The 12,584-nt window shown below is 38.1% G+C and overlaps 1 protein-coding gene across 3 annotated transcripts in view; it reads left to right on the plus strand.

The window, feature by feature from the left end:
• The first annotated feature begins 236 nt into the window (after positions 1–236).
• The window catches only part of LOC145780833 (apoptosis-resistant E3 ubiquitin protein ligase 1-like), a 33,839-nt gene continuing 21,491 nt past the window's right edge, over positions 237–12,584 (plus strand). For 2 of the 3 annotated variants that reach the window (XM_082592476.1, XM_082592479.1), the window contains exons 1-3: positions 1,480–1,609; positions 1,807–1,921; positions 6,855–6,954. In XM_082592476.1, the coding sequence (XP_082448602.1) occupies positions 1,606–1,609; positions 1,807–1,921; positions 6,855–6,954 (219 nt within the window). In that variant the 5' untranslated portion in view covers positions 1,480–1,605. Of the gene's footprint in view, positions 446–1,479; positions 1,610–1,806; positions 1,922–6,854; positions 6,955–12,584 lie in introns of those variants that run through there. The other variant, XM_082592478.1, reaches the window with a different exon arrangement.

Genomic DNA, 12,584 nt, shown 5'->3' on the forward strand with positions numbered 1-12,584 from the left:
AAAACGTTATCAAGACGTAGTGTTGCCATCATGTTTTTTTTTCCTGAATGCCATTAAAGTAAGATGTGAGATTATGCTTGGGTTTCAAAATTTTCTAAACTTTGTTTTTTAGAAAATTTGGGTCGCTTTGAAAAAAGGTTGGAAATCACTGGCCTAGATCAGTGCTTTCCAAAGAGTGCTGTGAGAGGGTTGCAAGTGTGGCAAAAATCTGCTAATTTAAATCATGCAGCTGTAACGCAAAGTGTCTAATTAGTTTACAAGAGAGCATAGACTGACAGTTTATTGTCTATAGGTACCACGTATGGTTAGCAGACCACACTTAACTGGTATCAAGACTATTGGTTATACAAAAGCATGGACTGCAGTTAAAAGTAAATGATCTTACAGTTGCATATCACATGGTCATCTGACTGCTCCTAACTGAAGTTCATTAATTGAAATGAAGGTACTTTTTAGCAACTTTTACATGGTATATCAATGTGCCACAATAGATTCTGAAATTTGTCAGTGTACAATTACATAGTCCAAAATATGTTACATTGTCATGTCAACAATCACAATAAAATTTCCAGATGACTTGAAAAATTCTCAAATTTGTCTAGTCTCATCAAGCACTCTCCAACTTCGTTGTAATGTACTAACTGTTGAATTGATGCTCTATTGAGACAAAATGTGTATGATTTTTATAGGACAGTGGATCGGGACGACTCGCTTTATTGATTTTTCTTGCAATATGGACAGCTGGAGGGTCACTGCAAAATTTAAAAATTGGAGAACTGTAAAAAGTTTTGTTTGCTTTCACGTAAATTCAATTTTATCAAACGAAATGCTATATTTTGCGTGAGGTTTGGGATGCTAGAACATCGGCAGAACCTTACTAATTGCAGTACTGTTACTACTACTGTTACTAACTGTTAAACTACTGTAGCGTGAAGTCTATTGCTGTCTTGTAATGACTATTAGCCTATAGTACGGTATTGCATTTATAAACATGATATCACCTATTTTCATACATTTATTTTGGCAATACACACTTTCTATACATGCAGCCAGATGACATGCTGCATCTGGGTATACGACATATGGCGATAGACTTCAAGGCTCAAGCTGCAATTGCACCAAATTTTGTCATAACACTATGACCCTCCAGTTGTCCACCTTCATTTTGAGTGAGCAATCCCCTACTTCTACCATCCCTAGATTTTCATATTAGATATTGCTTAGACTCTGAAAATCCCCAAGTTTGCACTTTGCTGAATGTTGATGTTTATCTAAGATTGATATATTATATTCTATGATGTTCTATCACCTGTAAAATCAATCATATCCTAAAAAATACAACATGAACGGCCAGATTATTGGCAGAAAATTTAGTGCCACAGATTTACGAGTAGTAGGCCTAGTGTATGAAAACCTGTGCCATTTACTTTATCTTTTTCAAATGGGTTGGCTGTGACTTTTTTTTGCAAACTAGGTGGAATAGCTAAACACCATAATAAAAGATTAAAAAATTGTTTTAATTGGAATAGCTAGGCTACTATGTAGACTAGCCTACAAATACAATTGCTGAACTTTAGCAGTGACTTGTGACTTCAGAGCTTTTAAATGGGTAAGCATTTTTAAAAGTTGTATAAACACATTAATGGTATAGTAACTATGTGATAGTTTGCCTAGCATTTCATAATGTGTAGTGTAAAATATTTTTTTCATCCAATGGTTGCTTTGGTCAGTGATATTAAAGGTTATGACAAAAATGTTTCTGCTGTGGTGAATGTTTGTAATGTAAAAGATGTTCATTTTGTCCAGGCGTTTTTCTGTTCATTGGCATTGTATCAAGCATATGCATGTTAAGATGGTTCCATTCCATTGCCCGGCGGTGGCAGTCTGAAGCAAGGTCTAAGACTGAAGGAGATGTGATAAGGTATCATATTATCTACCGGTACTGCCATTTTATGATGAAGTTTGACAGTAAGAATGCAAAGATCCTGTGACAGTCAGACTTCCATTACCATACTTTAAAATCAACTTTGAAAGTATTTTGACTTTTATAACTTGATTACGTACGAAAACGTTAAAATGGCTATTTTGATGTCAACAATGTTTGTTTTTTTAATACTAACAAAACTTATTTATACTTGTACCAAGGATAGGCAAGACACAACAGTAGAATAGAGTTGAGCATTATATATAACAATATCTTTTACTTATTTACAAATAAATAGTTTTGATAATCAAACGTTTTCCGCTTAACTTAAAGTGCCCCTGACAGGTTGGATCCAAGTATAGTAACTTTTTAAAGCATTTCCTAACGCAGAATTACACTTAGCGAACTTTTTAATCTTAACCTCGTAGCTCGACTGGTTAGGGCGTAATTTAATCAAACGGCTGCTCCGCAGCACCACCACAGGCGAAACTCCATATTTCACTGCTCTGGGACGACTTTAGTGGTATTACATCATCCTAAGTGGACGTCGTTAGCAACGGATAAAACAAACGCTTCCTAGATGTAATTGGTGGATCACAGTTTGGTCGGAGTTGGTACAAGAGGTTGCTTTTTTCGAAGATTTATTGTTTTTTGCAGTTTAATAAAACTGTAGCCTACTGGATACGTTCCTACAAAACCTAAAATATACTTGAAGTGAAAAATGAAGAAATCGTACGAATCATCATTCATATTTAATTCATCATCACTATTCAAAAATAAATAAAAGTTCTCTAAAAAAAATAAAAGTTCATAATGTGCCTTCAGATGGCCATTGAAATCCTGTGTAACTGCCATCTGAATCTGAAAAATTGTTTTGGATTCGCCAAACAATGCATGACGGCATCACAATCCGATTGTTGCTTCCGAGAGCACCACCTTGTAGTATACACTCTAGGGTGGCCAAAAAAAATTGAAATTTTTTATTTTTGTTTGCACACCCTCTCATTTGAGGAGGATTCATGAAAAAATGACACTGTGAAAATTTGAAGTGAATCCGACAAGAGGAAGTGCTCTCCCACCGACCTCAAAGTTTGGTTTTATTGGCATAATCCGTCAAAATTCCTTGAATATGTGACGTAATTCTTTTTTGATTTATCTACATTGCAGTTGCAGCATTTTTGTTTTAACCATTGTTTTACTCTGAATTTATGATACAATAAGTGTTTCCACATGCAGAAAAACATAAATAATGCACAAAATAGATCACATTAACAAGCGTTTGGTATGAAATTAAATGCACTAAACTTTAGCGAAAACCGCATAAAAGTACGTTCACTAGTCACGATCGCAACGCTTTAGGTGACAACACATTGCCCAGAAATTGCAAGAGAAATGTTTGTAAAGAGTCAAGCCATTGGTTGACTTTATTGCACTTGTTGGAAGCAGCTTTCTGTGGTGTTCAACCACTTGATAGAGAAGCTGGCGCTGTTATTCATTTTTTGTAAGAACTTCATTGAAGTCAGTAGCTAATTTGACTGCCCAGTGCTCGCTCTGCACAATCATTGACGGCTTTGAGATGACGCCAAACTTTGCAGGCTTCTTTGTAATCATCACAATCACGCCATGTGTCGACAGAAGCAGTGACTCGAAAAGGTTAAGGGAATGCTGTGTTACAAACTGTGCCAAAGAGAGACGTTGAAACTTGACAATTTTGTTTGGGGCAACACGACGATCGACAAACATCTTCGGGAAATGGGTCTTTCTTAAGAGCATTAACGATTGCTTTCTTTTCATCATCTGTGTTATTATCATTGAATAAAGGTACCGTAGTGCAGCAAGATCCTTACTGATGTACCACAAGCGCAACCTCAACTTTTTTCTGCCACTTGAGAAATTGCATTGTCAACCTCTTTATAATCCTCTGTGAGCTGTAACATTGCTAGGTCATTTGTAGGGGCAGATATTGATGAAGGTGCTGCAAACCAAAAAGTGGCATAGATGGTAGTAGTTAATATTCCTTCATCTGCAACTGTACTGCACTGCAAGTGGCAGTGTAATCTTATTGATCTTCATCTCGTAGTAGAGCCGGCGAAGAACCACACCCCATACAGGCAGCTGACATGGCCCCTCAAGACAGTCAACAAATGGACACCCACTCTCTAGTGTTGACTCTCTTGAGGGGCCATGTCAGCTGCCTGTATGGGGTGTGGTTCTTCACCACCTCTACTACGAGATGAAGATCAATAAGGTTACACTGCCACTTGCTTGCAGTGCAGTTCTTGTGGGTGAAAGCTAATATCGCTACCACTGCAAAGACTCACGTTGTTACCAAACTAAAACACATCCATCAAGAGCATATAGGAAAATCAAAGCACAAAGGGAGGCGAAATTCAGCTTCCTAGCTGACCTCAGAAGCTGACTTCACCCAGAGCTTAAGTGCATTATTTGATATTGCATATGCTAACTGGGAATGCCGCACAACAATACCAGAAGACTGCCAGTTTTTGATAGACCAACGTGGTGCATGACAGATACTGATGACAACAGAGGACCCAATGCATTGCAAAGCTGCTGCAAAGTATAAAAAGCGCAAAGATGATGAACAGAGACGCAACAGAAATCGCATTGATCCAGTACCATCAAGTGCTGCTTCTTTCTCATCTGAAAATGATCAGCAGATGATGAAGATTCTTCCAGTGACCCACTATTTGCACCACAAATCCAAATAACAGCAAAACAAAACAAAAAAATCAGTAGGAGCAGCCATTACCAAAACACTGCATTATTGATAATCCACTGTTTAATGCAGCACTGAACAGAACTATAACATCAAGTCGTCAAGCAATGATGATCATCACTCCTGATCTTGCTGCAGCTGGAATTGATATAAATGAATTGACAATGTCACATTCCTCTGTCATGAATGCTCAAAACACCTCACGTGAAAGCCTGGCAGCTGCAGTGCGGAAAAAATTTAAACCAACAGTTCCACTTGTTGCTCATTTTCATGGTACCATTTGACTAATGCCACTGGCACAAAGCGCGACTCTTTGGCCATTGTAGTTTCTGGTATGCATGTTGAAATACTGCTTGGCATTCCAAAGCTGCCTATTGGAACGGGATCACTAATGGGCCAAAAAGTAGTGGAATTCATACACGACTTGTAGCAGAGCATTTAGCTGCACTTTGTTTTGACACAACATCAAACAATATGAGAATCCACACTGGAGCTATCACTGTCGTGCAGCAGGCATTTAATTGAAGGCTGCTACTTCTTGCATGCCGTCGCCTCAAAGCCGTCAATGATTGTGCAGAGCGGGCACTGGGCAGTCAAATTAGCTACTCACTTCAATGAAGTCCTTACGGAAAATAAACAGCAGCGCCAGCTCCTCTGTCAGGTGGTCGAGCACCACAGAAAGCTGCTTCCAACAAGTGCAAGTAAAAGCCAACATGCCAACAGCTCCATTAAATAAAATCAATGGCTTGACTTTTTACAAACGTTTCGTTTGCTTTTTCTGGGCAATGTGTTGTCACCTGAAGCGTTGCGATCGTGACTGGTGAACGTACTTTTATGCGGTTTTCGCTAAAGTTTAGTGCATTTAATTTCATACCAAACGCTTGTTAATGTGATCTATTTTGTGCATTATTTATGTTTTGCTGCATGTGGAAACACTTATTGTATCATAAATTCAGAGTAAAACAATGGTTAAAACAAAAATGCTGCAACTGCAATGTATATAAGTCAAAAAAGAATTACGTCACATATTCAAGGAATTTTGACGAATTATGCCAATAAAACCAAACTTTGAGGTCGGTGGGAGAGCACTTCCTCTTGTCGGATTCACTTCAAATTTTCACAGTGTCATTTTTTCATGAATCCTCCTCAAATGAGAGGGTGTGCAAACAAAAATAAAAAATTTCAATTTTTTTTGGCCACCCTAATACACTCCAACACATGCCTGTAGGCATTTTTACTTGAGTGGTATTAACAAAATCATCTTCAGTGAAGTGAACATATATATACGACTAGTTTTGTATGGCCCATCCCACTTTCGAACACTTGAAGAAAACTTTGACCATTTTCTTCTCAGTACCTCGTTTTGTGGGAAAAGAAAGCACACGGTCTTTGTCACTGACAATGTCACATAAACAGCAATTTGTAGGCATTGCCTCAACCATAAATTAAAGGTACTGTTTGTGAAATACTGTTGTTACACTGCAAATGGCTATAGCCAGATTAGGACAAATAAAAAAGTATAAAAATTGTAGCCCTGTGAAACTGCAATTTCAATTGATTTGAAATGCTGTTTGATAAAAGTTGATCGAAACCTGATAGTAATAATAAGTTCACTTTTTCATTTCGATAATTCTTAATTTGCACATGCTTTAGACCAACAGAGCCCCACACATTCACGTTTTGCAGTAGCCATACCATACTTTACCAAGTCATCACAGAGAAAGAATGTATTCTTCCCGCTTACTGTGACGTCACAGCAGTGTTGCCATTTTTATTTTCGCAATTGAATGAGTGCCAGATTCGCCGATGTCAACGAAAGTTTGCAAGCGTGTAACTTAGTAGCCTGTTGATATTTTTTACAATTTGCTGGTCAGGGAAGTTTGTTAGTGTCATCTTTTTGGTATCTTAAGTAAATTTAGCGAATTTATTTACCTGTCAGAGGCACTTTAAGCCCTCATCAGGAATCTGAAAAGATTAAAAATGCAATAAATTTTAACTTCTTGAAGGTAACTAGCTAACTGCTAATAAGCATCAAGAAATACGCAGCGATTAAAAGCTATAAGCCTAGTGTGGAAAACTATTTGTAAATGTATAAAATATTGTATTGTGTCTTTCCTGTCTTTGGTACTAGAAAGAAAACTCTCTCCCTAAACTATGTTAATTATTCTTCGATATTCTATCTACTGCATCCAGGTATATTCGCGGGGATTTTCTTGATCCAAAGAAAACTAGAATTGAATGGGGCTGGAAAGAACCTGTAGAAGTTGGCCAAACTGTGTCTTTTAATGTGTTGGTAAGCAATTTGCAAGTACTGTATTTTGTTATAAACTGCAACAACATTACAATTAGACAAATTTAAAGAAAGTGAAGTGTAGATACAAACTGGTTCAGATGTTTTGATTCTGGATTTATATGTTGTTCCTCCTAACTTGTCCATGTTAACAAGCCACATCATTCTTCAAAGAATCTGTAATGGCTCTACATAATTGTTGTATTTTTATTTGTGTTCAGAATTTAGTTAGTCACGAAAGATTTGTTTTGCCTGCATGGTGATTGCGTGGTTGTTGATCAAGATAGACATTGGTGATCTCTTTCATTTGTCATCGATATAAAGCCATTAGTTTTAATTGTGTTTGTTATAGAGATGTACCGATATATCGGTATCGGTGATATCGGCCATTTTTTGAGTATCGGTATCGGCAAAATTTGGCCGATACTAAACATGTAAAAAAATGCGTTTGCTGCGGATTTTCTGCAGAAGCAAAGATATAGATTTTTTAAAGTAATAACTAACGTCACATTGATGTAAAAAAATAACAACCTGTTTAAATTTTTGATACCTCACACTCCCATGACTTCATGCGCGCACCTTTTGCCATTGTTTGCTTAAAGTGATTTTTTCACTCAAACACAACGTTTTGTTTCAGCAGTTTTGCGTTGTTTGATTCTTAAGTTGTGAAGGAGACTCAATTTCTCCAATATTTATCATTTGTGTTTCTTTTTTACTCTCAACAGAGGATAAAACCAGGCCAAGACTACCCAGGTAGAAAAAATGTATGATTTTGCATCGTTTTTACGTTGCTAAACGTTTAAAAAAAAACGTGTAACTTGGTTGTTTTTAGTAAGCTGGTTCTTTCAGTTTGTGATTTAATTTCCACCTTTCGTTGTAATAAACTCACCAAGCTTAAACAATGTCATGGCAGAGTAAGTAGGCTCAAAATGAAAGCAATGGGACTACGAATCCTCACTAAACTAATCAATATACATAAATGGTCTTGTTGCGCGTAAGATGACAACCTCATTGTGAAGAAAGGAGCGTTCTTCCCGGCTATCAGCACAAGGCTGAGCACTCACTAGTACAGCGAGCTGTTGCGATTTGCTAACCACAACGGTGTAGCTTCCACGCTAGCCATTTAGACCATCCAATCAACTACCGGTACTTATATGTTTCTCGGCAGCCGTGTTGTAGCAAGAATTGACATCAACAAGAATTGAAATGAAAAGAACCCAAACGAAAAGCGCCCTTAGGTTGCACATTACTTGTCGAATAGTTTTTGTACGACTACAGGCCTCGAAACAACTTTTTTTTTCCGGCGGCCAAACGTGTCCGACTGAAGCAAGCTGTTCGGCGGCCAATCACAAGCACATGGCGGCCATCGGAACTTCGACACGCATCAACATACAGTCTTCGAAATTAGCACATTTTTACTTCGGCAGAAGCGACAAATATACTAGAGTAGTCTATCACGACCGTACTGTTTGATTTGTTGTGATGTAATAATGCCAAAAGTAGCGATAAAGCGAGCAACAAGATATGCACGTCGCACGGTGTTATAGTAATTCACGTTAAATAACTCACGGGGGGGAAAGTAAGTTAATTTTGGGTTGATTCAACGTTCGAGTCAGCACAAATCGATTTAATTTTTCCGGCGGGTTATATTGCGTAACAACAATGCCCAATAAGAAAGTTACGTTTGTTTTGCATTAGTTCGACATCTAGCAACGTTGAATTATCATAAAATAATGTCAATTGCTCAATCAGGTACCGGTAACAAATTAATAGCTCCCTGCGAGAAGTTTGCATCGATTTACGTATACACTAACATAATTTTGGCACAATTGGGATACTGCGAACAACACAAAGTCTGTTTGATAAAGAACTAGCTGTCAGAATCGGAATCATCAGATGCTGTATCGGAGCACGAGGTTGTCGCGTCATCACGCCTTTGCCGTTCGCAATAAAGCGTCCACGTTTTGCGGCTTTCAGGCTTTGATACCCATCCACACGCCTCTTTCTTTTTCATAGAGATCCATCAGGGTGTTGACTAAGGAACAAATCTATGGCTGTGCCATAACGACTGAGAGGAATATCTAACCCTAACCTTACAAGCGCTCGTGTAGCCTCGGCATTTTTATTGCCGACGCTAATGCACCATTTGCCGACGCTAATTTCGAAGACTGAATATATCGCATCAATAAAATGTATTGTGATGTCACTTGCATCCTGCGGAGGTCAGACATCAGCTGCTTGGTCACTCAATAATGTTAACAATTCAAGCATAGACAGGGTGTATTGTGATTTATCGGATACTTTGACTGCTTTCTAATCCTTTGTGATTATAAGTGGCAAAGTACTTTATTCACAAGGCCGCTTGCGTAAATTTTCTCGGAACTTCATGGCGGACAAATGCGGCCGACGGAAGGGCGAGACCCGGCGGACAAAATGTCGGTTTTTGTAGGTTAATCGCGGCCATGGCCGCGATGGCCGCCTTCAGTTTCGAGGCCTGGACTACACAAATGACTTGGTTTACATTTTACATCTTATTATCCATTATGATAGCCTATTTGGAGAGTTTGCGCAAACAGTTTATTAATTTTTCAGAAACCCCAATTATGATGTAATGTTTCTTCCCTTATACCCCAGTCTTCAATTACAGTGGCCTTTCATAACTAAAACCTACTATTATGACACAACAATGCGGTTGAAATTGGATTCTTGAATCTTTAATAAATTATGTCAATTGAAAGCTTTTTTTAATAGTTTTTTATGCAAATAAGGTAAAACTTAGCATTTGATATAATTCCTTGCAAATACCAAAATTGCTTCTTTTTGTAACACCAAAGTATCGGCCAAAATATCGGTATCAGTATTGGCCTAAAAAAGTGATATCGGTATCGGGATCGGTATCGGCCAAAATATTGGTATCGGTACATCTCTAGTTGGTTATATGCCCAATGATGTGAACGGTTCAATTGTGGTATGTTGGTATTGTTTAATTTCTGCTTTGTTTTCCATGAACCATGGCTAATGGTATTGGCTTGTGCAAATTCTTGTTTCTGTAGTTGTGCCTGACAAATTGCACCAACGATCTTCTAATTATTGTTATTAAAGTGCCCCTGACAGTAGGCTGGCCCCTTTTTGGGTGATTTTGGAAATTGATTAGGCCTGGGTGTTAAATTTTTGTTTTGACCCAAAAAAATGAGATTCCCAAAATTTTTTTGGATTTGAACCATGTCTAGACCCTGCCCCGGGCCCCGGTCCGTCTCGCCAGTTGACGAAATTTAAAACAGCCGTAACTTTTACAATATTCATGTTAATAATGTCATGTAAGTACTCATTTTCATTGGTTTTTCATGGAGAACAAGAATCTGAAGGTTTTTGATACATATGGCATGATTTAGAAATCTTGTTTTTGTAATTATTTGAAAAATTACTGTTATTACGCTTATTAGCCTCATTTTGCATAGCAATGTCTGAAGCAACTGCCTTTGTGTTTACTGTATTTATTCTCTTGATTTCAGCATAGTATTGTAAGGTTTGTCAAATTTTTAATATGGATGAGAGAAAAAGAAGAAAAATTGCAAAAGATCCGCTTGATATTGGTACGTACCAACCCATGAGTCAGTCAATGCTTCCGCTTAAGCTAGCTGTCCTGAGGCATTATCTGTATCTGCAAAATATTAAGTACACAAATGATGTAGGACAAACTGTGCTCTACAATGAAGTTTATGACTGCATTTGTAAAATCTACACAGCTGCATCCATTCCAGTAATAAAAAGTAAGACCAGAATAATAGCCGAAATGCAAGAACTAGAAAAAATGAGGAAGGAACACCAGTCAGCTTCTAGCTCTTCATACTTCACACAATCACTGCAAAAGACAGCTGTTGTTGCAGCGCAGATCAATGTTGGTGAAGAGCAGGTAGCCAAAATTTTAACTGCTTATAACCAAGACATTGGTTACCAAGCAGTGGTAACGAGAAAGAAAGTTTGTGGTCAGAAGGAAAAAGCACGGAGACAAAAGAAATTGGTCCGGTATCACATGCACGATGGTTAACTTTAGCATCTCGCTTGCTCAGGATGTATGTTTCCATTACACCTGAATCTCCATCCTATCCTGCTGTGAAAAAGCTGGCAACATATATTGTTGGTGTATACTGGAAACTGCGCATCAACATAAAACATAGAAGTTCAATTCAACAAGGTCCCTTGCTTTTATACCAAGAAATAGCAACTCAGAGAGATTTACTTTTAGATGATGGTGATCTCAATGTTTTGCAAACTTGTGTTCAGAATAACTGCTACTTTGCTCACCCTGAAAATCTTCTACTTGGAATGCTGGGGGATGACAATAAAGCTATTCGTTCAGAAGCTGTGAAGATCATTCTAAAAATCCGACGAACCAAATCACAAGGTAAACTTCGAGAATTCTACCTTCCGAAATTAAATTTTGATGCCACATGTTATATCAAAATGATAACAATGGCATGTGATGGAAGAGCTGCACCAACATACCTGACAAAAAACAAACCGAAGGATACCAGCAAATACATGAGCCGCCACTCCTGCAAAACTGTGACATCAAGCAGTGTATTAACTTCCCAGTTCAGTTCAATTACCCTAATCATACACAGTCAGTTGAGCGAGCAGTTAAGCTAACTACAGAGTCAACAAGCCGCATCACTGGCAAAGGCCGACAAGTTGGAGAAGCACTATGCAAGGTTTCTGGCAGAAGCAAGAAGTGGAATGGTCCACACTACTGTGTAACCAGAAAGGCTGCATTGCGAGAATAACAAGGGTTCATTGATACCAGATTATGGTTGTCATGATGTGTGCTTTTACATGCAACCCAACTGTATGGTTACTATAATGTAATGTGTATTTTCAAGTGCCATTCAGTGTATAGTTGTTATTGTGTACCGTTTGTTGGTCCTCCATTGCAGTGAAAATTGCATGGTTGCAATAATCTGTGGTATTCATGCACCACCCAAGTTGCAAACCTTGTTGTTGTACTTCTTGCTACATCTTAGTGCTTGAGAATACACAGTAAAATTTCATTAAAAAAAGTGATTGTGAAATACAAGCATGTGATAAACCTGTACTATTCAAGGACAAACTGGAAGTAGCACAACATGTAGACTGTAGTATGCAATACCTGCACCGATATGCCAACGTATTACTTGTACACTAAAAAACGAAACTTCCAAAATTAAGCCAAACCTATCATAAACCTGTACATACTTGTTCTCCATGAAAAACCAATGAAAATGAGTACTTACATGACCTGGTTAACATGGATATTGTAAAAGTTACGGCTGTTTTAAATTTCGTCAACTGGCGAGACGGACCGGGGCCCGGGGCAGGGTCTAAACATGGTTCAACTTCAAAAAAATTTTGGGAATCTCATTTTTTTGGGTCAAAACAAAAATTTAACACCCAGGCCTAATCAATTTCCAAAATCACCCAAAAAGGGGCCAGCCTACCCTGACAGGTTGGATCCAAGTATAGTAACTTTTTAAAGCATTTCCTTGCGCAGAATCATACTTAGCGAACTTTTTAACCTTAACCTCGTAGCTCGACTGGTTAGGGCGTAATTTACATCAAACGACGGCTCCGCAGCGCCACCACAGGCGAAACTCCTT

This window comes from Aplidium turbinatum, chromosome 12, assembly GCF_918807975.1.
Source record: "Aplidium turbinatum chromosome 12, kaAplTurb1.1, whole genome shotgun sequence".
In the NCBI taxonomy this organism is placed as follows: domain Eukaryota; kingdom Metazoa; phylum Chordata; class Ascidiacea; order Aplousobranchia; family Polyclinidae; genus Aplidium; species Aplidium turbinatum.